Source organism: Hoplias malabaricus, chromosome Y (assembly GCF_029633855.1).
Source record: "Hoplias malabaricus isolate fHopMal1 chromosome Y, fHopMal1.hap1, whole genome shotgun sequence".
In the NCBI taxonomy this organism is placed as follows: domain Eukaryota; kingdom Metazoa; phylum Chordata; class Actinopteri; order Characiformes; family Erythrinidae; genus Hoplias; species Hoplias malabaricus.
The window spans coordinates 11,734,352-11,759,967 of NC_089820.1; the positions used below are offsets into that span (position 1 = coordinate 11,734,352).

The 25,616-nt window shown below is 38.7% G+C and overlaps 1 protein-coding gene across 1 annotated transcript in view; it reads left to right on the top strand.

Annotated features, from left to right (window-relative positions):
* The window catches only part of LOC136679664 (oxysterol-binding protein 2-like), a 73,542-nt gene that overhangs the window by 23,060 nt on the left and 24,866 nt on the right, over positions 1 to 25,616 (top strand). Inside the window, exon 3 of the mRNA XM_066658313.1 lies at positions 23,908 to 24,158. Coding sequence (XP_066514410.1) covers positions 23,908 to 24,158 — 251 coding nt within the window. The remainder of the gene's footprint in view (positions 1 to 23,907; positions 24,159 to 25,616) is intronic.

Below are 25,616 nucleotides of genomic sequence, written 5' to 3' on the forward strand. Positions count from 1 at the left end.
ATCATGCTTATTAGCCTCCAGGTGCAAAGAGCAAGGAGAAGCAGAGAGCGAGGTTAGCCCGGCAGCCGCAAAATAACCCTGGCAGCTCACAGCTCTCTCTGCCCACTCTACTTCACTCTACACTCTGTGCTATTTTGCTGATTTCTTCTCTGCTGTTTTCATGTCTACTCTAATAAGTGAAGTGCAGATGCCCTTGATGCTCTCTGAACTTTACGCTTTTAGTTTGTGCTCCTTGAAATCACATAAGCAACACACCTCCTCTCATTTCGCATCATACAACTATGTCTTGGACAAATTTTATTTGGGAAAATTTTCTCATTGCCTCTCTCTCTCTCTCTCTCTCTCTCTCTCTCTCTCTCTCTCTCTCTCTCTCTCTCTCTCTCTCTCTCTCTCTCTCTCTGTCTGTCTCTCTTTTGCTCTCTCTCTCTCCCTTGTATATACATATACATACACACATGCACACACACACACACACACCTGACCCAGACGCTAAATATATTTAAACATAAGGCATGTCAAAAGAGCTCTCTACTGTGAAAGAGAGAGAGAGAGAGAGAGAGAGAGAGAGAGAGAGAGAGAGAGAGAGAGAGCGAGCTGTGGCTGGCACAGCCAGCTACAGACGGCTTCTGCAGAAATGTAAATAAGTAGCAGATTTGTTGTATATGACCGTAAGAACAGAATTTTGTACAGCTCTGTTTATCTGTTTTTGGATTCTTTTGTTCAAAGTAAAATACTGTCTTACTGTCTATATATTTATTAATATTTTATAAATATATAATTAATATAATTAATTGTCAAATTAATTGTCTTATTAGCATAACTGAAGGATTGTTGATGGTGGATTTACAGAAAGAAAGATGATGAGATGAAGTATTTTCTCAAATATAGTCTATAGGGCTGAGAGAGTGCTGTGTGCTTTACACAAGGTTATTTAGCTTCTTCTGGTGAGGAGCTTGACAACCGCTAACAGCAGTGAATTGCATGCTTGTATTAACATGCACACTCTTTCAGTACTGAGACTAAGACACACTCCAGCAGGCAAGGAAAACAAATGAATCAGTAAATCTGCATATTTAATTAAAATTCATTTACAATATTACAAGCTGTGATGGAGTTTGTTTACAGTCAGAAATAGTCCTTAAATGTGACATTGTTTGTGTTATAAATAATTGACAGCATCAAATTATACAGTGATAGAAAGATGGATGGCAGTTTAGATATATTTGAATCCCAGATATACTAAGATTTTAGTTTGAGAAAATTTTTTTGCAACTTTTTGCCCAAACTTTGACATTTTTAATTCCACTGCTTAGCTGGGGCTTCCTGGCACACTTAGAGGCTAGGATGGTGACAGCAAGCAAATGCTGCCTTTTAGAAATGTGCAGCAATTCACTGCTTCTAAAACATTCACAAATAAATCATCATTAGACAGCTCAGCACACTTGGAGGAGAGCACTAATAGCTCAGTTTGGTAATATCAGCAAAAACACCCTTATCCAGAGAAATGTTTGATGTCCCATTTTTCTATAGATTAGCTTTAATGGACCTTTTACAAGTGTTTCTAAGCAACATTAGGCTAATGATTAAATAAAAAATAAATAAACGTTTTCACTAAATATACTACAAAAATCCATCCATCCATCCATTATCTGTAACCGCTTATCCAATTTTAGGGTCGCGGGGGTCCAGAGCCTACCTGGAATCATTGGGCGCAAGGCGGGAATACACCCTGGAGGGGACGCCAGTCCTTCACAGGGCAACACAGACACACACACATTCACTCACACCTACGGACACTTTCGAGTTGCCAATCCACCTGCAAACGTGTGTTTTTTTTTTTTGGACTGTGGAGGAAACCGGAGCACCCGGAGGAAACCCACGCGGACACGGGGAGAACACACCAACTCCTCACAGACAGTCACCCGGAGCGGGAATCGAACCCACAACCTCCAGGCCCCTGGAGCTGTGTGACTGCGACACTACCTGCTGCGCCACCGTGCCGCCCTACTACAAAAATCGCCATTTGGATTTGTCACTGAATCATTCCTTTAACTCTATGTCTGTATCTTTAAATCTTAAGTGAAGAGTTTTGCTGTATAGGGATCAATATCTCCTCTGGATTACAGCAGGACGTGGCTGATGGCTCTGAACTGCTGTAATTACACCCTAGAGGGGAGAACCACTGCTGTCCAGAGTGGGACATGGTTCGTGATGTGCCATAAACTGCTTCAGTGTTTCCAATAATATTGTCATTAAAAGAATCAGATGATGCTTATTAGTTGGTTTTTGTAACTTTGTAGTTTAACTTAAACATTACATATGATTCAATATTTTGTACCTTATTTATCTTAAAAACATGTATTTCTAAAAAAGTAATATTACAAAAAGAAGGAAAAACCTACTTATCTTTCAACTGAAGTCAATGTAAAAAGATTTTATTTGGCGCATTTCTATTGGGATATTCATCATGTTGTGAAGGACAGCTGCTGTGTTCAAATGAAAATGGTCATGCATATTTTCAGTTGGACAGCGGCTATGTATTTACCATCATGTTGGTCTGCATAGAGTATGATTGAAAATCTGGAAAAACAGAGCTGTTTTTCATCCAAACAAGGATATATTTGTCACAGTGTATTGTAACACTATGACACAAAAAGAACAAAAAAAGGCTTTTATTTGATGTAAAATGGTGCCTCTTGTGGAGTAATCTCTGTCTGTTAAACATGAAAGAGTGAATGAGTTATAAGAGAGGTCCATGGGGTGTTTAATATCTGAAAATAGAAGTGTTGTAGGTTTGCTAACATCAGAGAGAATGTATTGCCTACCTGCTTGCTAGAGTGGTTCACCAAGAAATTCTAAATTGCTGTATGATGCTACTACTACAGAGTTATGATATCTGATCAGTGGTTAGTATGAGGTGATTGCGATATTTCAGATATTGTAATATATGTTGGGGGAGGAAAGGGGGTGGTTTCCTACCCTCCTCTAAATGTTACAAAGTGCAATTTCACCAATGCTGACCCCAGAGTAGACAGAAACTCTAGACACTGCAATTTAAAGTGTGTTTGTGCTGTAAACAGTAACTGGATGTAACCATGATGTAAACAGGATATGTGTAAACAGTACACTTATTTTCAGTATATCATTTTCAGTCCAACAAACCAGTGTTTTGTGAAGTTTCGATACCCTTTTCCAGACGGCAGTAGGTTGAAAAGTGTGTGTGATCTCCCACAATGCTGAGTGCTTTGCGGGTGCAGCGAGTGGTGTAAATGTCTGTGATGGAGGGAAGAGACACACCGATAATCTTCTCAGCTGTCCTCACGATCCGCTGGAGGGACTTGTGATCTGCCACAGTGCAGCTCCCAAACCAGACAGTGATGCAGCTGGTCATGATGCTCTCGATGACTCCTCTGTAAAAAGCTTTTAAATTTTCTTTTGCATTATTTGTACAAAGCAAGTGAGTTTAGATTTCTTTTCCTGTCATGAGATTTGAGCTCTTATGTGTGTTCTTTGAGACTGATGCTTAGCAAACATCTCTTGGTTATGATTAGTAACTTATTCATTGTTACCACCTACCCGTGAGTGTATTTAAAGTTGTTTAATATTTATGAGTTCCTGAGTGGCACAAATCTTTAGACGTATTATTGTTAGTTCCTAAATTTGATTTCTAGTTATGCTGCAGCCTTCCAGGACTGGGAGAAAAAGAGAGCAGAATTGAACTCGCACTCACTCTCTGAGTAAGATTGCCCTCACTCTCCACTAGCACTCAGCACAGTGCTGGCCAGTGAGGGTGTTTGTTTGCTTACATAACAGAACTGGGCAATTAGTTTTCTAACCCAAGTATTTTGAATTCTGATGACAGCTTAAAAAATAAAATTTTTGATCACTGCACATGTACTGCCTTTACCCTCTTATGTATGGTTGGTATATCACCAGGTATTACATTTGCAGTAGCTTAGAAATTGTGCGACTCATTTAAATAACATTTGTTTAAATTGTGGACCTATGAATAAAAGGAATGCTTCAAATGCTTTGAGTAGGGTTTTTGTTGAATGGAGTTTTTATTCTACAGCAGAGTCAGCTTCAGTTGTAACCTTGTTTGGCCCCTGACCTGGAGCGAAGGATCCTTCTACATTAAATCCAGGATAGGTGTGGCGATTTGATATTTTTCAGTCCTTCTTTCCACACTTGCTATTTAACACCAGATGTGGTGCAGCTTCCAGTTACAGGCACGGTTAAAATGTGTAATCCTGCAAAACACACACTAATGTGCTGGATGTTGGTTTAATTTGTACGGCAGTAATTGGATTGCTGTCCTCTGGGTCATCTCTGTCAACTGTCATCTGCTTCTCATTATCTCTCACACACACCGCATCTACTCTGTCAACACACCATGTGCACGTATGTGCTCATGAGCGCAATTTAGCCCAGCTTTCAGAGCACAATGCGTCACAGTCAATATGAAATTATAGTTGACCTTGTAGCTCACCTGTCCAATCATATTTAAAAAAAATGATCAGACATCACAATATGGTTTTAATACTTAACATGACACTTCAGAGTGAAACAGTCTATTTCAATGAGAAGTAGTTGCTGGACATGATGTTCTCATTTAGTATTTGATTGAAAAGCAGCCTTTTTAAAATTGAGTCAAGGTTGTTAATCTAGCTTAATAACTTGCCATTTTACACTCTCATGGCTAAATAAAAAATAAATAAATAAAATATCATATTTTAAATATTTAAATAATGCAAGTATATCTTGCATGTGTATATGATAAATTGTGGCTTTGTGTGTGCGTGTACTCCATCATGCCCTGCCATTCACACACCCACACAACACATGAGAACACAATGCAAATTCAGCCTGATATATTAATTATCTCACTTGGGTTTATATAAACAACTGCCAGAGAAAATGAAATTATGAATAATTGCTTTAAAGCCCTAACTTAAATCCAAAAGTTACTTATTTTTTGCCCCTGAGTCACAATGCATGCGTCAGTGACTAAAGAGGTGCAAAGATTTTTTTTTTTCTGGTTGTTCTCCAGGGAAATTTAGAACAGAAGAATACGCTGACCTGTAAAAACCTGTTTTCATTTAACCTAATTTGGTCATAATATTTACACTGGTTATTGCCACATTGCTGTTCACAAAAATGAATAAGGTTAGGTAGTGTTATTGATTAGTTTTGTGTCACAAATGCCATTCCAACTCATTCTAAACACACAGGGGTTTTATAACCCTCTAGTCGACACTTGGCTTTGTGCTTGGTTGCCTGCTGCTGCTCTGACCATTTATATAATAGTAGTAGGTAAACTTATAAATAAAATGAACGTGCCTCCCCTGGAAGGAATAAGCAGAATATCCAAAAGAAAACCTAAACCCAAACAATAAAGTAAACAGCTGGTGGGAGTAATATGAAGTAAAGTTCAGGGCAGAACCAGGGAAGGAGTTTTGTTTAGTTGGTTGCTTGGTTGGTTGCTTGCTTGTTTCTTTGTTTGTTTGGTTGATTGGTTTTAAGATAAACCATTGGGATAGTCTGTAGAAATCCCTCCCTTTTTTCCTGGAAAGATGTAAAGCCAAGTGTGACATTTAGGTAATGAAACTGGGACAGTTTAGGAAGTGAAGATAGTAGTTTACCTCTTGGTAATATTATAACTAATGCTGCTAAAGCTTAATGCTCCTCTGAAAGGATCTTTGTGTTTTAAAAGTTCTATTGTTAGCAAAGTATGACCTTCTATAGCCCTGTGAAAAGTTTTGTTTGAGTTACTTTTTGTGTATGACTCACTCTCTTTGTGTGTGTGTGTGTGTCTGTGTGTGTGTGTCTGTGTGTGCGTGCACTGACGAGGCAGCAGTAATTGTGAAGCAGCAGCTGAACATGAAGCACCATAGCAGGCTGTAATTGCAGAAATATGGCATAAGTGTCCCAATCTGCACTGACAGGAAATAGTTGGTTCTTTCAGCTGTTTTCTGCAGCCAGCTGTAGGAGCACAATGCACAAAATACAACAATCCCTCAATCGGTTAAATAAGACATTAGTTTATCATTTTGAGTAGTAATCCGTTACAGAAATGAGAGATCATTTTATCAGTCACAGGAAAAAGAGATCAGTTTATCAGTCAGAGTAAATAGATTTGTTTATCAGTCACAGTAAATAGATCTGTTTATCAGTCACAGAGAAGAGAGATCAGTTCATCAGTCACAGAGAAGAGAGATCCGTTCATCAGCCACAGAAAATAGAGATCAGTTCATCAGCCACAGAAAATAGAGATCAGTTCATCAGCCACAGAAAATAGAGATCAGTTCATCAGTCACAGAAAAGAGAAATCAGTTCATCAGTCACAGAAAAGAGAAACCAATTCAATAGTCACAGAAAAGAGAGATCGGTTCAACAGTCACAGAAAAGAGATCAGTTCATCTGTCACAAAAGAGAGATCAGTTCAACAGCCACAGAAAAGAGAGATCAGTTCATCAGTCACAGAAAAGAGATCAGTTCGTCAGTCACAGAAAAGAGAGATCAGTTCGTCAGTCACAGAAAAGAGAGATCAGTTCAACAGTCACAGAAAAGATAGATCAGTTCATCAGCCACAGAAAAGAGAGATCAGTTCATCAGCCACAGAAAAGAGAGATCAGTTCAACAGTCACAGAAAGGAGAGATCAGTTCATCAGCCACAGAAAATAGAGATCATTTCAACAGTCACAGAAAAAAGAGATCAGTTAATCAGTCACAGAAAAGAAAGATCAATTCAACAGTCACAGAAAAGAGAGATCAGTTCACCAGTCACAGAAAAGTGAGATCAGTTCACCAGTCACAGAAAAGTGAGATCAGTTCATCAGTCACAGAAAAGAGAGATTAGTTCTACAGTCCCAGAAGAGAGAGATTAGTTCTACAGTCACAGAAAATAGAGACCAGTTCATCAGTCACAGAAAATAGAGATCAGTTCATCAGCCACAGAAAATAGAGATCAGTTCAACAGTCACAGAAAAGAGATCAGTTCACCAGTCACAGAAAAGTGAGATCAGTTCACCAGTCACAGAAAAGTGAGATCAGTTCATCAGTCACAGAAAAGAGAGATTAGTTCTACAGTCCCAGAAGAGAGAGATTAGTTCTACAGTCACAGAAAATAGAGACCAGTTCATCAGTCACAGAAAATAGAGATCAGTTCATCAGCCACAGAAAATAGAGATCAGTTCAACAGTCACAGAAAAGAGATCAGTTCAACAGTCACAGAAAAGAGAGATCAGTTCATCATTCACAGAAAAGAGAGATCGGTTCAACAGTCACAGAAAAGAGATCAGTTCATCTATCACAAAAGAGAGATCAGTTCATCTGTCACATAAGAGAGATCAGTTCATCAGTCACAGAAAATAGATTAGTTCGTCAGTCACAAAAGAGAGATTAGTTCAACAGTCACAGAAAAGAGAGATCAGTTCATCTGTCACATAACTCTCATAACACTATATATAACTGAACTCAGTTCAACAGTAACAGAAAGAGAGATCAGTTCAACAGTAACAGAAAGAGAGATCAGTTCAACGATCAGAAACAAGAGATCAGTTCCTTGGTTACAGTAATAAAAATCAGTTCACAGTCACAGAAATGAGAGAGCATTTTATCATTTACAGGATTTTATCAGTTACAGATTACTTGCTAGTTGTTACTGAGGGATAGATCACTAATGGTATTGAAAGGACTGTCAGCTAGTTAGACTAGTGATAGAACTGTTAGTGTGTTATGTAAATGAAATATATCAATAAGGCATCTGGTTGCTGTAATGAAGAACTTAAATCATCTTCTATGAAGACATAAATCGTTCTGTTTTCACAATGAGGCATCAGCTTTGATAGTGGGAGAGCTTTTCACTGTTATTTGTTTATGGCAATAAGATTTAGCTTAATTAGTTATGGTAATGAGACATCAGTTAATTAGTAGTGAGAGATGACTCATTAAGTTACCGTAATGATTTGCTTGCTGCTGAATTTCAGCACCTCCCTCTGTACTCTTCCTCTCTCTCTCTCTCTCTCTCTCTCTCTCGCTCTCCCTCACCCACACAAACACTAACACGTTTCCTCTCTATCTCTCACTCTATCTTACATATGAAACAGATCTGCATATTCCTATAAATGTTCATTTTTTTCCTGCTTCCTTGGATTAAGCCCTGCACATGTAGTTTGCAGGTGTTTGTGCGTGTGTCTGTTTTTTGTGTCTGTTTTCAGAGAATCCACACTTTCTGTCTCTCTCTCACTCTCTCACACAAACACACACTAACTCTCTCTCTCTCTCTCTCTCTCTCTCTCTCTCTCTCTCTCTCAGTATGTGATGTGGCTTATTTTTTCTCAGATATAGCTTGTCACTCAGACTTGTCTCTTGGTTGTAGTGCTGCAAAATAATGCTTGTTCTTTCTCTTTGTATCTCCCTATCTATCTATCTTTGTCCTTTCATTTTAAATTCAGTCTCGATTGTACCTGTTTGTTGAAGTCAGTTGCTGCCATTCTGTTTTCATTATGATATAATGGATGGTAAAGGAACACTAAGCAAAATGTAAATAGTTTTTTTTTTCTTATATTGATCATTTAATTACTGTGCTGGGATGTTGAGATGATTTACAGTACCGTGTCAGTTCATATTTGTAGTTTGCAGATATTCTGCATAATCTCAGAGTAAGTTATGTTTCTTATCTAGAAGAAAATAGCTGCCTTGACCTTCCTCTTTCCCTATATCCTTACACCAGTACTTTCTGTATATATTCATTACAATTTAAAGAGGACATTGCAGGGGCGAAATCAAATGTAAAATAACAACTGTGTCAGTTTATTGTGATCTGCCTAATCCTAAAAAAGAGGGACAAAATAAATGATAGTGTTTTTGTGCTTCATCTTACATATACAGCAGGCAGCGCAGGACCCATCAGAATCTCTGGGGAGTCCAATTGGGATGACTCCATGAATCTCATGTTATCTGGATTTGTTGGTGCAACGCTTAATACAAATGTTTTATGATGGAACATCTGTAACGGAATTTTGGCTTTTTTATTGTTTCTTCTAATACAGATGTTTTGTGCATCTAAAAGTACAGGTGTTTTATGCATCATTTAATATAGATATTCAAATGTTCATTCTATCTGTTATCTAGATCATCAGTGCACCTGCTAATTTGTAATTTTGTCTACTAAAAGCCCATCTGCCTATATACAGAGGTTTAGTGCATTTGCTAATACACATGTTCATATGAGTTTCCTCACTCCTAATACTGATTTTTAATGTGTTTGCTAATATACGTCCACATGTTCTGTCCATCTGCTAATACAGATATGCTAATAATATACATATCAGTGCATCGGTTTTTGGTACTTCTGCTTACACAGCTCATCAGTCCAGTGCATTTGCTAATACAAATGTTCATTTGGTGCATCTTAATACAGATTTTAAGTGAGTTGGCTAGTACAGATTATAATAGCAGTCAACTAATACAGATGTTTGGGATCCTTTGTTATTTGATAATTTAGTTTTGATTGGCTAATGTGACAGATGTTTGATACTTCTCATAAAGTGTACTGTAAACGTCATCACACAGTCACCCATCTGCTCAAACACTCACACTTGTGGACAATTTCACACAGCCAATCCAACTATCAGCATGTGTTTTTGGACTGGGGGAGGAAACCATCACAGACATAAGGAGAACACGTTCTAAATGTTGAACGTGAATTGAATTTGCTAATACAGATGCTGGTTCATCGGCTAATATTAGAGATTCTCAGTATTAATTCCAGTTCCATGATCTTGTTGCATATGAGACAAGTAGCCTGTTTCTTGCCGTTCCTAATGTTCTTGGTTCCCACTTTAAGGGGTCAGGGCAACACAAATACATGGCCTGGAGAAGAGTTATTAGCCATCAATCTTTTTGGCTGACCATTTATGTGTGTTTTACTTATTGTACTGTTAATGCGGAAACCATTCCAATGCAGTAATTGCAGTTGGACAATGATGTCACCATTTCAGTCATTGTACTTTTACACAATACAGAAGCAATACAGCCTGAACATGGTGTCTGTATGTGTTACAGAGGAGTTCTGACCTTGTCCTGCTTACAGTGGTCAAAGCACTGCAGTGGATGCAGTGGAGCCTACGGCTGGATACACATGAGCCTCATTACAGGGTATAACCAATTTATGTTTGTGTGTGTGTGTTTAAATAGATCAGTGTGACAAAAGAGGAAAATAGAAAAGAGACAACAGTCAGTGTCATCCTTCAATACACACACATAGAGATACTGCGGCAGTGCAGCTCAGAATGACTGACTAGGAAACAGTAAAAGTCTTTCTCAGTATCTCTCTCTCTCTCTCTCTCTCTCTCTCTCTCTCTCTCTCTCTCTCTCGTACTGTGCCTCTCTCTTCTCTAGCACTTTCTCTTTCTATCACTGCACCTCTGCATCCTTTCCTTGTGAACTGATTAGAACTAAATGAAATGGACTGATGATAAGTAGAGTGAATTTATGAATAAGAGAAACAGTATGTGAATGTTAAGGACAGTGAGTTGTGAGCCCCCTATTACAACCCCTATATATGTTGAGAAAGGGTGTGTATGTATCCCTGCAGCAAGACAGTGTGTGTGTGTGTGTGTGTGTGTGTGTGTGTGTGTGTGTGTGTGTGTGTGTGTGTGTGTGTGTGAATGCTGAATAAGGAGAATCACCAGTGCGTCCCCCTCACTCCCCCCCTCCCCACCCTTAAAGTCCTGGACCAGCTGATGAAGCTGCTCGGCGCACTTCCTGTATCTACCGGGTTTGTGCGTGTGTCTGTGTGTATGGGTGCATGTGTGTGTGTGGTGTGTGGAGAGGCAAGGCAAGGAAGAGGAAGAGGGGGTGATGAAGAGCGGAGCATGCTGGGAGCCAAGCACGGTGCGAACCTTCTGCAGCTCAGGCTGCCTCAGTCGCCTCGGCAACCGGCACCTCACACACCACACACACACCGGTGGGCGAGGAAGAGGAGACGGAGCCTCGTCCTCTTCCTCACACACCTCGGGTCCGGCCCCAGCTCCAGCTCCTGTCCGCTCATCCTCCTCCTTTTGCCGGCTGCTCAACTTCGCCTGCCTGAGAGGTAGAGACTCTCTCTCTCTCTTCTCTTCTCCTCTCTCTCTCTCTCTCTCTCTCGCTCTCTCTCGCTTTCTGATGTTCTAATCTAGTAATGCTTTAGCATTTTAACTACATTCTTTTTTTTTACTTTCACTGAATCTTCCTTTCTTTCTCCAATGATCTGTCACTTTTCTTTCCATTTTATGTTTTTTTTATTGCTGTGTTTAGTCTGCAAGACTCCACCACTGCCTTTTAGCCTCACTTTTATTTCCAGCATTTGATTGACAAGTCCAGGCTCTCAATTAAAGCTTGCTTTATCTGTCTACTTGCTAATGCACTTGTTCTCTCTCACTAGCCCCTCCCTCTCACACTCTGTATCTCTTTCATTCACACTCTTTTTTGTCATTAGTGAAGTAGAGGTTTTGGTTGTAATTTTGTCCAGATATATCTGTCTTCTTCTTGGCTTCAAGTGTGAATGTGGACTACTTCACTACCAAAGTGACATCAGACTAAGTTCTAGGCCAATGCTGTGTGCTCCTCTGGGTCCTAAAGCCCTAGTTTTGTTCTTATTTATAATGGTATTGAGTTAAAGGGGAATGTCACTGTTTTTAGGCATGGAATTTTGAATCTTTGTTATTGTGGGAATTTTATTTACTTTCCCATGTTTTTTACTTTGCTTTCTGTTGTATGCTTATTTAATTCAGAGTGATTCTTTTTCCAGAATAAGTTACACAGTGTCTAATGACAGGAAATAGTGTCCTGTTTCCTTCCTCCACCTAGAAATATTTGAGGTGCTGCATCATGAAGGAATGGAAAGCATTGTAATGCTCAACATGGTGCTTGTTTACAGGCGGAAGTCCCACCCTTCAGTAAAAACAACAAATCAGCTTTTTGGTAAAGCCTCAAGCAGAAGGGTTTTTTTTTGGGGGGGGGGGGGGGGGTTTCTCTTCATTCAAAGAAACTGCATCCTGGTCTTGCATGAAATGGAAATAACTGTAAAGTTAGCCATAGACTTTGTTAAGTTTCTCCCTGTAGTTGAACATAATTTTTAAGCATGTTCCACACAGCTGACTTAGGAGTGACGTCAAGTTTGTCAATTTTATTATTCATTCATTCACACGTTGTCTGGAATCGCATATACAGTTCAGTGTCATATGTTATATTATATAACTAGCATTGCTAACATTAATGTTTGCATATTATCTGACTGCAAATATTGGCACACACACATATCCACCAAATGTTAATATATGCAATATATTGTCTAAGTAACAATTCTTAGAGGAAGAAAACCACTTCATCCTAAACTTAATCAGTCATATGTTTACATGAACTCAAAGTTTTGGCCTTTAGCCCTTTTGTAGCCCCCTGAATGATCATGTCATTAGGCGTTATAGGAAAATTCCTAAGTGAATTTAGTCAAGAAATGAACTCAAATGCTCAACAGTCAAGGGTTCTTCAGGTGTTGTCTTGATGTACACCTAATCATTAATGATGCCTTCACAGAGGTGCAAGTTACTCATGCAATTGACACTAACACAACTCCATACAATGGCTGACTGGCTTTTGAATTTTGTTTTGGTAAAGACCAAAGCAGGCTTTTAACTCTTTAGCCAATGTCAGTAATTGTTAAAGGCAACTGTTAAAGCCAAATTGTGAAAAGACAGACTGGATCAGTCTGATATGCTAGTCTTTGTCTCTGCATTTGGAGTATTTTTAGACCTCCAGATGTTGAAAAGCAACCAAAATAAGGATATTGCTCATGAATGCTCCATAGGTGGGTAATATAGACTTATTTTTGGATAGTGTTGGATCACTTAGGTAGAAATAACTTCAAATTCTGGAGATGGTTAACTGCATTACAAAAAGTGCTACAAAACTAAACAATTCGAGTTACAAATGTGTTTCTTTGATATTTCAAACAGTGAATAAAACTTTTCAGACAATTTCTTGACAAAATTCATCCTTGTACAAGCACCAGTCATTTTTCCCCTCAAACATACCATTCCACCTTAAAAGATGCTTAGCTCAAGAATGCACCATGTGATTACCCACAACCGTAGAAGTTCCTTAGCTTTTTGTTCACATAGTTTTTTTTTAAACAACTGAATTTTTCAGGTATGCACTTTAATTAAAACATCATATTTTTTTGTTGATATTTCCAACATAAAGTTGTAATAATTCTTTTTAGGCAAATTTACAAGTTGATAAGGTAAAAAAATATATTTCTGCTGTTTTCAGTAAGGCAGCCTGATGGTGCAGCAGGACCTGGAATTTGTGGGTTCAAGTCCCGCTCCGGGTGACTGTCTATGAGGAGTTTGGTGTGTTCTTCCTGTGTCTGTGTGTGTTTCCTCTGGGTGCTCCTGTTTCCTCCCATGAAAATCACACGTTGGTAATTGGATTGTCAATTCAAAAGTGTCCATAGGTGTGAGTGTGTGAGTGAATGTGTGAGTGTGTGGCACCCTGCAGGTTAGCAGCGCCAAAACTGGAAGGAAATGTGAGACTTTCCAGTTACATGCAAGGCTTACTGTGTAAGACTTGCAAAACTAGTGCAGATGGCAGCAGAAAAGAAGAGATTCAATAGATCAATGTCAAGAATAAATCTACACCCTTGACTGGATGTAATAACCATGTAACCTGTTTTGTATTGTGTATTTTTGTATTTTAATAGGTACAATCTGACTGTGGGATCATTTTAGGTTACCCTTGTAATTTGTGGTCTTAATAATTTATTTTAATGATTAAATCAAGGCACCAAACGTCCAAAGGGATAAACATGTTATATTTATCTATTCATCATGAAATTCACACACACTCTCAAGGCAGTTTTTCTCCAAACCCTGTAACACATTTTGTAAACGATTTATGCATTGTTGTACCAAAGCTCAGTTTTTGCTGATGCAGAAGGACACACATTATCTGGCTTGACACACAGATGTTGCTTCAGTGATTGAGCGATTCATGTATCTGTGACCTTCTGAATGCAGTTGAATACCATTATGTTTAGTCTGTATATTACCTCTGATAAATGATAGCTGTTCTTTCCTCTAGCGGTACACAGTTGACTTAAGCAGTAGATTTACGCCCACAAATTACAATCTTTAATAGCAGTGTTGAAACTGCCACTGAGGCTGCTAGTCCAAGAGAGCATGATGAGCCTCACTGTTTCTGGTTGGATAGGATTGTGATCCCTCTCCCTCCACCTCTAAGCACAATGCTTGGTAATGCAGCTTTCTGTCTGCATAATATAACTGGGTAGTTACTGTTCTCCTCCAAGCATTGGATGTGTATTGTTGATGTTATGTCAAAAACAACTGTGGATGGCTTCTATATCTTGGAGGAAAAACACACACACACACCACATCATTTCTGACACTGTGACATCTAACATACGTAGACAATAAATAGCACTCGAATTAATAGCACACTAAATTTGCTTAACTTCATTCCTCAGTACTAGTGCAGTGCATTTTAGTTCCTCATTAGACTGAATGGGGTTTTTGCTGACATTGTTTATAATTGCTATGTACGAAAGTACTTTTAGTTTTCATTTTGGAGTGTGGATGGATTAATTCTTCTTTAGGATGCATTCTGCGTAGGTGAATACGTACGAATACAAGTGTGCTGCACATTTATTAATGAAATGTAGAGAAAAATACAGCAGAAACCGCACAATACTCTCCCTGTGTGTGTGTGTGTGTGTGTGTGTGTGTGTGTGTGTGTGTGCACAAGAAACACTTAGGCCCAAGGGCTTCCTTCTTCTGGGAAACTGAAAAATGAAGCAAGTCTAGTAAAAAGTTGAACTGTCAATATTTCCTGGTTTTGGTTTTGCAACAGTGTTTTCACCTGAAGGATCACAAGGGAGAAATCATAGGTCAGTAACTGACAACACAGCGATATCTGTTTGTATGTGTGAGTGATATTTTGCTCTCTATCCTCAATAACTGGAGGTTATTACATCTGGAGCTGAGCAGAGTGCATAGACTGCTTATGTGTCATAAACACTGGTGTATAAAAAGTCTGGAGAATTAATTTGCGCAAATTTTGGCCATTAAAATAGCTTTCATTTAAAATAACAATATTTTTGTAAATCTGTGCACTTGATGTGACTGACACTGGAAACTGTATATGACAGTTTAATGGCATTCAGCCACATTAATAAAGTGCAATCAGGTTCTGATTTTGGAGGGATCCCTGACTCCATTCATTCCAAATGAATTGGATTGAGCCTCATAGGTTTGGAGAATGCAAATCCACCGCTCTATTCTGACAGTGACCTTTTACATACATAGAAAATAAATATAATTTGCATATTGATTTAGTTGTATATTAAAATGTGCCAGAATATTTTGCGTGTATAGTATGTGGGCTTATTTGCTATGAACACAACATGTAGTTTGTCCAGGGGTGTAAAATATGTACAACTACAAATACAGAGGTACCAGTTAATTATGTACACATGCTATGTGTGTGACTGTTTGACACAGAGAGAGAGAGAGTTAAACAGAGAGAGTTACCGATTGTGTGTTATTGCCTCTGCTAGTCTTTACTCTGGGGCCTCCAGGCCATTGGCCAATTACTGCATAGAATTGCACACTGCCTCAGGCTATCTCTCTCATCTTTCTCTTCTCTCTCTTGCACTCCCATTCTCTTTCTAGCTGTCTGACAGCTGCTTGCTTACATAGACACACAGTCACACACACACATGTAAGCTAGTTGTGAGTCACGCTCAATTTCATGCAGAGATATTGTCTCTACTTTTTTTTTTTTTTTTTTTTGATGGTGCTATAAATAGCTGATTGGTTTGATTATGCCAGACTCGATTCTGCTTCAGTTATTTCTATGCTAACCTTTTTAATCTGCCAATCTTGGTGAGTAGCAGCTGCGTTGGTGTGTGTGTGTGTGTGTGTGTGTGTGTGTGTACAGTTCCATGTTCCATTCAAAATTTGTATGAGATTATATGATTTGTTGTTTTTTTAAGAAAATATAAATTCATATATCCTTTAAAGGAAAGAAACTTATAACAATAGTATATCTGATAGTATATGCTAAAAGTATAGCAATATGCAATATAGCAACAAATTATATAATTATGTAATTATATAATGGATTTCATTCAATGACCTGGAGCTATCTGAGAGTGTTTCTGCTGTGACTAGGCTGTTGCTCATCCAACTTCATTCTCGCCTCGACCCTGAGCTGTCTCCAGTATTTTTTTGCTGCAACATGGCACTTTCTCAGCTGACTTTGTTCTTGCTTTGACCCGGAAATCCTCAACATAAGAAGAAAATTGCCGTTATCTCACTACCATAGTTTTATCGTATTTATGTGGTTTAGGGTTAATATGCTGAATAATTCTAAATGATAAAAGGTTGGTCATATTTTCAATTTTAGAGCCAACTCACTGTACTGTGTATTAGACTCTCATACACACATACACACACACACACACACACACACACACACACACAGACACACACACACACACAGTTGCTTTTTGCCTCAGCCTTAATTCCTACTTTTTTAAGAGCTGTCCTCTTCAGCTTCTGAACCGGTGTCCACGTTCTGTTTTGACTTTGACCTAGTTCAGTGTTCTGTGAAGAATAGATTATCAGACTTAGTCTTGGTGTATATGTGTGTGTGCGTGTGTGTGTGCGTGTGCGCGTGTGTGTGTATGTGTGTGTGTGTGTGTGTGTGTGTGTTGTGCACGTGCACACGCGCACGTGCGCGCACCCACATGGAACTCTGTGACTGACAATGACAATCTATGACTGAGAGTGTTCGGAATAAGTTGAATTTATACAGTGTGTGTGTGTGTGTGTATGTGTGTGTATGTGTGTGTGTGTGTGTGTGAGAGAGAGAGAGAATGAGAGACAGTGGGTCCTCTGGGTAGACTGAGTTACTGTCCTAAACTGTCAGTCAAAAGCTTTCTTCATCCCAATTACAGAGAAATAGAGATAGAGAAAGAGAGAGTGGGAGCAGACATTGCACTTAGGGAATTTTTTTTTGTTTGTGTGTGTGTGTATGTGTGCGTATGTTGTGCACGTGTGCGCGTGTCTGTCTGTCTGTCTGTCTGTCTATATGTCTGTATGTATGAGAGTGGAAGTGTGTGCATGTATATGTTTGTTGTGTTGAAATGTTTGTTTTTTGGAGCGTTTATTTAAAATTTTATGAAAATCATGTATCTCCCAAGTTAGTAACTTCAAAGGAGAAGGAAAAGCCTTCTTAACGTTCAATGGAAGTGAATGTAAAAAATTGTATTCCTAATAATATTGGAGCATTTCTATTGGTCCAATCATCATGAAATTTTCACACAGTGTGAAGGACAACAGTTGGATTCAAATAATGTAGTAAATCAACAAAAATGGAAATACACATTTTTAGTTGGACAGTGACGGTATACTGTTTAGAATTAAAGCCCTGTGGTAAATAAGGATTGCAGCTGGAGTAAATGGACTTTGCCTATGTTTATTCATCTGGTATTTTAACAGACGTTTTTGATATTCCTTTTAAATTTAAGCTATGGGATAAACCATTGTTTCATTAGCAAAAAATGTACTTCCCACTAGAAATTTTTTTTTCAATAAATTGAGATAAATAGTTTTATAATACATTACGGTCATTATTTTTTTGCCAATTTTTCCCAATTAGCTCAGAACCACCCTCCCTCCCATCTGCCTGGGTTTCCTTCATTGATGTGGAGCTATCACCATTGACCTGGGCTGTTCTCGCCTCAATCCTGAGCTGTCCAATATTTGTTTGCTGCAACATGGCACTTTTCAGCTGAATTTGTTCTCGCTTTGACCCAAAACTCTCAACATGAGAAGAAAATTACAGTTATCTCACTACCTGGGTTAGGGTTAATATTTCAAATAATAAATGCTTGGTCATATAATCAATTTTAGAGCAACCTCACTTTACTGTGTGTGTTAGACTTTCATACACACACACACACACACACATACATATACAGTTGCTTTTTGCTCAGCCTTAATTCCTCCTTTAATTTATGTCCTAAAAGTTGCGATAAATAGTTTTTCAATACATCCCCATTTTCTTTGCCAATTTTTCCAAATTTGCTCAGAACCATCCCCCTTCCTCAAAGATACTGTCTGCCTATAGTTCTTGTATATTAGCTTTCGGACACCCACCTTGGCTAGCTGTGTGCTGAGGGATAAAGGGAAAGGAAGGGCCATCCTGCTCACCCAGAAATAGAAAGTCCCCTGTTACCCACATCTCTTTACCTTTTAGATTGTATTCAAATTTCATGATTTCATGATGAATGGGTAAATGGACAGCATCATGCGGTGTCACTGTCACAGACCTTCAGGGTCCTGGGCTTTTGTGTTTGAGCCCCTCCTCAAGTCACTGTCTGTGATGAGTTCTCCCTGTGTCTGCGTGGGTTTCCTTCCACCATTCAAAAACACATGTTGGTAGATGGATTTGCTATTCAGAACTGCCCATGGCTGTCAGCGTGTGAGTGTGTGTTGCTCAATGATGGACCGGTGCCCCATCCAGGGTGTGCCCAGTGATTCTGGGTAGGCTCCAGACTCAACCCTGAACCGGAAAGTGGTTACAAGCAATTAATGAATGAATGAGTCAATCAATCAATCAATGCATCTACTCAAAATTGCTAAAAATTGCTGTTCTGAAACTATTCTGTTTCTCTTTATCTTTATAATTTTGATGATGAGGCTTTATTGAGTTATGGGTGAAACATAAGTATGAGTTTATCAGCACACAGTGCTGACCTGCTTTATTATGTTGTGAAAGAGTAAAATTTTATTTATAAATGACATCAGAATATTTGAAAATGTCAGCTGCCTTTTTCATTGTGTAATAATTTCATGATAAACATATAAATAATATAATGATACTTGACAAAAATTGTCTTTGAAGTAAAATAAATAAATAAATAAATAATAATCTTTCTGGATATTTGTTTACAATAGTAATGTTATCTGGTTGATTGTTTTCTTTTTAGACTGGATTACGTCAGTGTGAACGTGGGCACAATCCATAGGAAAATGGAAAACATTCACCATTACTCCCTTGTGCAGTCTCTTGCGCTGGATGGGTTCTGAGGCGTGTATGTGTGTGTGTGTGTGTGAGTGTGTGTTTAGATGACATGCCACCCTTGAGGCGTGCCTTGCGTGGTAATGATCAGCTCACTGCACACTGTCGACCTTACTATAGGAAGCCATCCATCCTAGCCATTAGTATGTTAGTGTGTGTATGTGTGTGTGTGTGTGTGTGTGTGTGGGTGGGGGGGTGTAATATATGTGTGTTGTGAAAATTATACAAGGTGTACAATGCTGGCTTGAATCATAATGTGAAAACACACACACACACACCCAAGCATGTGTTATTGCATCCAAGGACTTTTTGTGTAAGGGTCGCTGATCAAATTGCCCTTTAGAGAAGTGATCAGCCGTATCAAATATTCTGCTTACACACACACACACACACACGCACGCGCAGTGTTTGACACATACTCTTCTTTCATTTGTGATTTGTTTTTTGACAACTGTTTATTTATAACTATATATAATTGTGAATGTGTGCCTTTTTCATCATCATCATCATCATCATTTTCTTCTCCGCTTCTCCATTTCAGGGTCGCGGTTGTGTGCCTTTTTGTGACATTTAAAACCATAAAAAACTATTTAATGCATCAAACTATTTAATACATTCAAAAGCAAAAATCAGTGACATGGTTCCTATCATTGTTTTTTTAAAGTTATCTAATGCCACATGAAACCTGGCAGTTCTGGATTCGCAGTCCTCACTCCTTTAATTAAACAAGTGAAGCAGCTTGCATTGTTTTGCTTGTATTTGCTGAGTAACAAGCTTTAATAATTGGAGATTATAGAAATGCTCAATAATAACACGGCTGAATATTTCTTGCAGATTTTTTCCAGGAGGCAATATCTACTTCACTAATAAAATGTTTCAAGAATATCTCCCTGAGGCAACTCACATTTCATGTTCTGTCTTGCTGTGGTTCATTTAATGACCTTTTACAAGTAGCAAGAAAAGTACACATCCAAAGTCTGCAAACTTAAAATAGCAGTCTGGGGAAAAAGTGTTGAAAAGGCCAAAGCCCTGTTTCTTCCAGTTATAAAATGACAGAGTCTGAGGCTGAGTGCAGAAAAGGAGAGCATGCTGTATGAGCACAAGTCAAAACTTCAGCAAGTATGCTAATTAAGTCTAAACTCAACAGAAGTCCAATTAGTTTCTGAAGCAGCTACAGTGGCCAAGCTGATGGGGAAAAAAATAAACAATATTAAACAAGCAAAAGTAAAAGCAGGGACAGTCCGGGATATTCTTAGAGCTCTGTCACTCCATCGGTGAATGCTGATGCAGAACATTGCTAATATTTGGGCTTTTTTGGGGGGTCTCAACTTCACCAGAAAATATTTTATCACTGTCTATTCTCAGTGTATGATAATCTTCTTTTGGCTCTTTTGATGTTCTACCATACTTTGCAGGGGTTCTTTCACAGCTAAATTTGATTTGTGCATGTGAAGCAGTGGGAACCAGAAGCACACACACCTTTGAGCTTGATTGCAGTTATAGAAATGTATGTAAATATTGAGTTTAGTGAGGGAGGTTGATAGTAGGTTGGTGTGCAGAGGATAAATAATCACGTGTGTGATTGCATCAAACAACACCTTCAAAGGGCAATGTTCTGGGAGGGCTGCACATTGGTTTGTATAGGTATGTTTTTTTTGAAGAACCACTCTGACAGCCCCTCTGATTATTTTAAAAGAAATTTTGGCTCTCTCTTATTTCTTTGAATAGTTGGAGTGAGCAGGAAAACATTTTAAATCATACAAAGCTTGTAAGTGAGATTGAGTGAGCTAATCTTCCAGGTTGTGTGAACGAATGTATTCCGAACATTACAAAATCATAAAAAGCATAAATCTAATCTGATTTTATAGAAAGCCCCCGTGGAACAGTACATAGCCAATCAGATTGTTTACTTGCCAAGTTATGTTCATAAAGGTACATAGAAATTAAATTATTTTTTGATTTTGTCTTAAATACTATGTGAAATTTCAAGTACTGCCAAGATTTCAACCACTAGTATCTAGCTAAAATGCATGAGCACATCACACTCATTAGTTTCATTGTACAGATCATGCAGTGATATTATTTAATACTTAATCCGACCTGAAAAGGATTACTTGATACTCCACAAAATTTGTGGAAGTGTGAGTCCACACTCACTGCACCACATTAATGAACAATAGAAAACGCTTGCTCTTTAATTCTTATTTTTTCTGTTCTTGTTTTCCAGGATGAGTTATGTCATCTCCACTGACTGTGTAAAAACTGTGTGTATGTGTGTGTGAGGTCTCACAGGATTACATGGACTGTGGTCAGCAGTCACGTTCTTTCACAGAAACATCATTACCCACTCAAACACACACACACACACACTGAGTGCACTGCAGTTGAGTCATGAGGAGTTTAATGTAGTGTTGAGTCTGCTGACGGCTCCTATATGTTCTGCTGAGGAGAGAAAAACCACCCGATCTGTCCATCTCTTCCCTGCCCTGCTCATTCTAGACGGTTGCCAAATCCTCTGTCCTGTTTTTCTCAACGATTTCTAAATCCTGTACCCTATTCTAGTACCCCCAAAGGTTGCAGACTCCCCTGCGTCTGTTCCGCTTTCCCCAAAGGAGGTTTCCAAATCCTCTCCCTCTTGTGCTACTCCTCTAGAGGGTTGCCAAATCCTTTCCTGTTTTACAATGCCTCAAGGCTGCCAAAACTAAGTCTCAAAGGAATGTGCCAAATGGAGTTTGCAAGAGGTCCCACTAATGAGTTCAGTAGTCTCTGTGACCCAAAGTAACTTCTCCACTGCAGTCAGGTTGCTCAACTCTGAGCAGCCATGTCTAAGAAAATAAATTTCATGACTCTGCTCCAAGACATTTCCTCAAAGTCACAAATATGCTGTTTCTGTGTTTTAGAACTGTGCTATGAGTCATAGTCATAATCCCATTGTGCTGTGTGTTTTAGACAATAAAGCTCCTGAGACAATGTATCCAGCACACATCAGCATTCTTCAGCAAACATCATTATTTATCAGCAGTGCCAGCATCTTCTACCATAATATCTACTTTGACAGCCAAACACCAATATTCTCCATCAAAACACCAGAATTCTACTCAAAATCACCAGCATTCACCAGAACACCTGCATTCTTCACCACAATATCTAAAGTGACCACCAGCATGCCAGCATTCTCCACACCAAACACCACAACAATCTCCACCAAAACACAAGCTTCATCCACGATACTGGCAACATTCCCCAAAACACCATCATACTCTACCAAAACATGGATAGCTTCATTCTCCACTATTTTGTTGTTCTAAATCTCATCTTTAAATATCTAGCACCATTATTGACTACCTACTGTCATGTACCATTCATCAATATCCAAAACCAAACACTTAAAGGAAATGCCACTATGCAACATTATTCTCTATTGACATTTTCCTTCCAAGCACCGGTATTATCCATCACATATTCACAATCTTCACCAAACATCAAGTTTTCCCACTAAACCATTAATAACTAACATTTGCCATCAGTATTAACACTGTCCAAAAATCACCAACAAACTCCAGCAGACACTACACTCAATGCCTACCTTTTTTTGACAGCTGTTTTAAAATGTTCCAAAAAAAAAAAATATTCTAGCTAAAAGAGCAAATGTAAACAGTTTAGAACATTCTTGAATAGAACAATTCTATGAATAGGCAGAGAGCAGCCCAGAATCTGTTCAGATGTGTTGTCCTGTGGCTTCTTTGGTGGTTTGAATCCCTGTGGTCTCTTAGTGCAGTCCATTTACTCTATATATAGGGCTTCATTTATTTTAACTGGACATCCATTAGGTTCTGATGTGGCTTATTCCGAACCGGATGCCCAGTGGCTGTCACAATCGATAATGTGTTACACACTCTCTCGCTTAGTGGTACTGTATTGCATGAGAGAAAATGTTTGAGATTTAAGTGTCCATTTGGGAAGTGTTGTTTGTTCATATTTATGAGTGTATGTGTGATATGAGCTAGTTCTCCTCTTGGGGTTTGCGATAAGTGGGATTGTAGCCTGTGAGACAAGCAGTTTCTATGTGTGTGTGTGGGTGTGTGAATATGTATGGTCTCAGGGAACTAGAGCTTTGATTAGAGAGAAGCTGGCATCTGTGCCTCATTAGTTTTAACTGTGGTCAGCAGGGGTCAAGCTCATGGTGATGACTTTTTCATATTAGGCCACATGCAGATTTGTTCATTGTTACATTTCAATATTTAAATTATAGGCTGTATTGAGATTTAGAATTGCATTGCTGTGTCAAAATCATGATCCACCCTTCATTTATTTAATCTCCATCCTTAATTTATTTAAAACTATGCTTTAAATAGTCTTTAAAGCTTTTTGCAGATAAGGAGAAAATCAATGTCCATTCAAGCTTCAAATCTCAAAACTCCACAGGTGGTTTTGCCAATCCTTCCACTGTATGAAGAACTCATCACTGTGCATCTAAAAGGATGCAAACTCCTGAAGGTGTTGACCAAAGTAGACCAAAAAAGATTACATTTACAAATAAATCATTGATCTTGGAACACTGATGGAGTGCAGACTTCAGCGTATGTAAATGTGTTTGAAATTAGTAGATTGTAAGAATCAGAAATATAACCATATCATAAGACTGAACCGGAGGGGTGAAAAAATACTAAAACATTTCCATTCAGAGTTCATCTGCTTCTAGATATATCATGGTAAAATGAAATGATACATTTCTTTCTTTCTTTTGCATGTGTGTAGATGACTCTGGTGAGGAGGAGCCCACATCCCGCTCTGACCGCAGTGAGCTGCAGGGGGCACTGAAAACCTTGGCCAGTAAGCTGGATGACCTGTGTACATGTAATGAGCTGATAGCGAAGCACGGCGCAGCTCTCCAGCGTTCTCTCAGTGAACTCGAGGCCCTACGTGTCCCTCTGGAGGGCAGCGAGAAGATCAAGGCCGTCAACGAGAGAGCCACTCTCTTCCGCATTACCTCCAATGCTATGATCAACGTAAGTAAACACATTACATTTACACATTACATTTAGTTTCGTGTGCAAGTTTTCAGAGCATACAATTCTATTGGTCAATCCTTTTGTATGGAGCAGATTATATGATTATGTGGGTGCAAATGAACAGGTGTGTTATTTATTTATTTAAAGTTACACATATATAGCGCCTTTCTAGAAACCCAAGGACACTTTACAATAAACACAACATTCAATCCACACACTGGTGAGAAGCGGCAGCCAAATGCGCAGCATACTCTCAACCAGGAATGACCATCCACCTGGAGGACTGCATTGAGCACTAGGGTTTTACTCAGGATAGAGTGCCAATCCATATCTGGGCACACACATTCACTCACACATTCATTCACATACACACTCATTCATTCACACACCAAGACAGTTATGAGAGAGTGTTAGAAAGGGGTTAAAGGGATGGATGGATTGAATGGTGGACAAATGTAAATATTATCAACGTAAATATTCTTTCAGATTTGTTTTTTCCAGATAATAGTTAAAACATGAAGGTTAACAAGAGAATTGCTAAGAAATTTCAAACTTCAGTGCCCCTGCTCCACACCTTTTAACAACTCAGTATGAATTGAGGTAAATAACCTTATCAATCTTAAGTCAACTCGTTACAGAGCCTAATGACTGTAGGTAGGATTGAAATAAACAATTAGAAAGAACATTTTATGATTGTACAGGGAATCTGGTGATCTTATTTCACTCATAGAAACCACAGTATGATAATAAAATCATTGTGTTGTTAATTATTCTTCATTCATTCATGCATAAGACAAATGCAGGAAATGCAAAGCATAAACCCCAGGTAAAGTTTCACTCTTTGCTAGCAAAGATGGGTTGCGGCTCACGATATTGTGCCAAACTTTGTGAGAGAATTGTCAAACAGATCCAACACAGTATTTGAACTTTTCAATGCAACATTTCAATGCATTCCACCATATTCTGTCCATAATACTGCAAAAAAGAGAAGAAATGAGAAGAAGAAGAAATCTCTGTCTGTGTAAGTCAACCCTGTTGAAGTGAATGACCCCTTTGAACCATCAGACGGCATGTGATGAGAAACTCATAAGGTGATAATTATAGCCAAACGGGCTTGGGAGCACTTGAACACTTGTTACACTTGTAACATAACACAGTCCACTTCTAGAAATGCAATCTGAAACTTAAACCAGGAGAAAGCTTTCAGTTCTGTGTGGAAACGCTAACACGATCCTAAAGAAAACATAGAAACGTGTGCTCTGGTCAGAGGAGTGTTGGTTCCAGAGTGTTGGGTGATTTGTATATGTGAGTTTCTTATCCCAAGGATTCGGCGTTATTTGAGCAAGACAATGTCAGGCCTCATTTTGTATGTGCAATATCAACATGGCTTTGTAGAGGCAGAGTGTATGTGCTTGAATGATCTGCATACAGTGCAGCTCTGTCTCTTATGGCTCA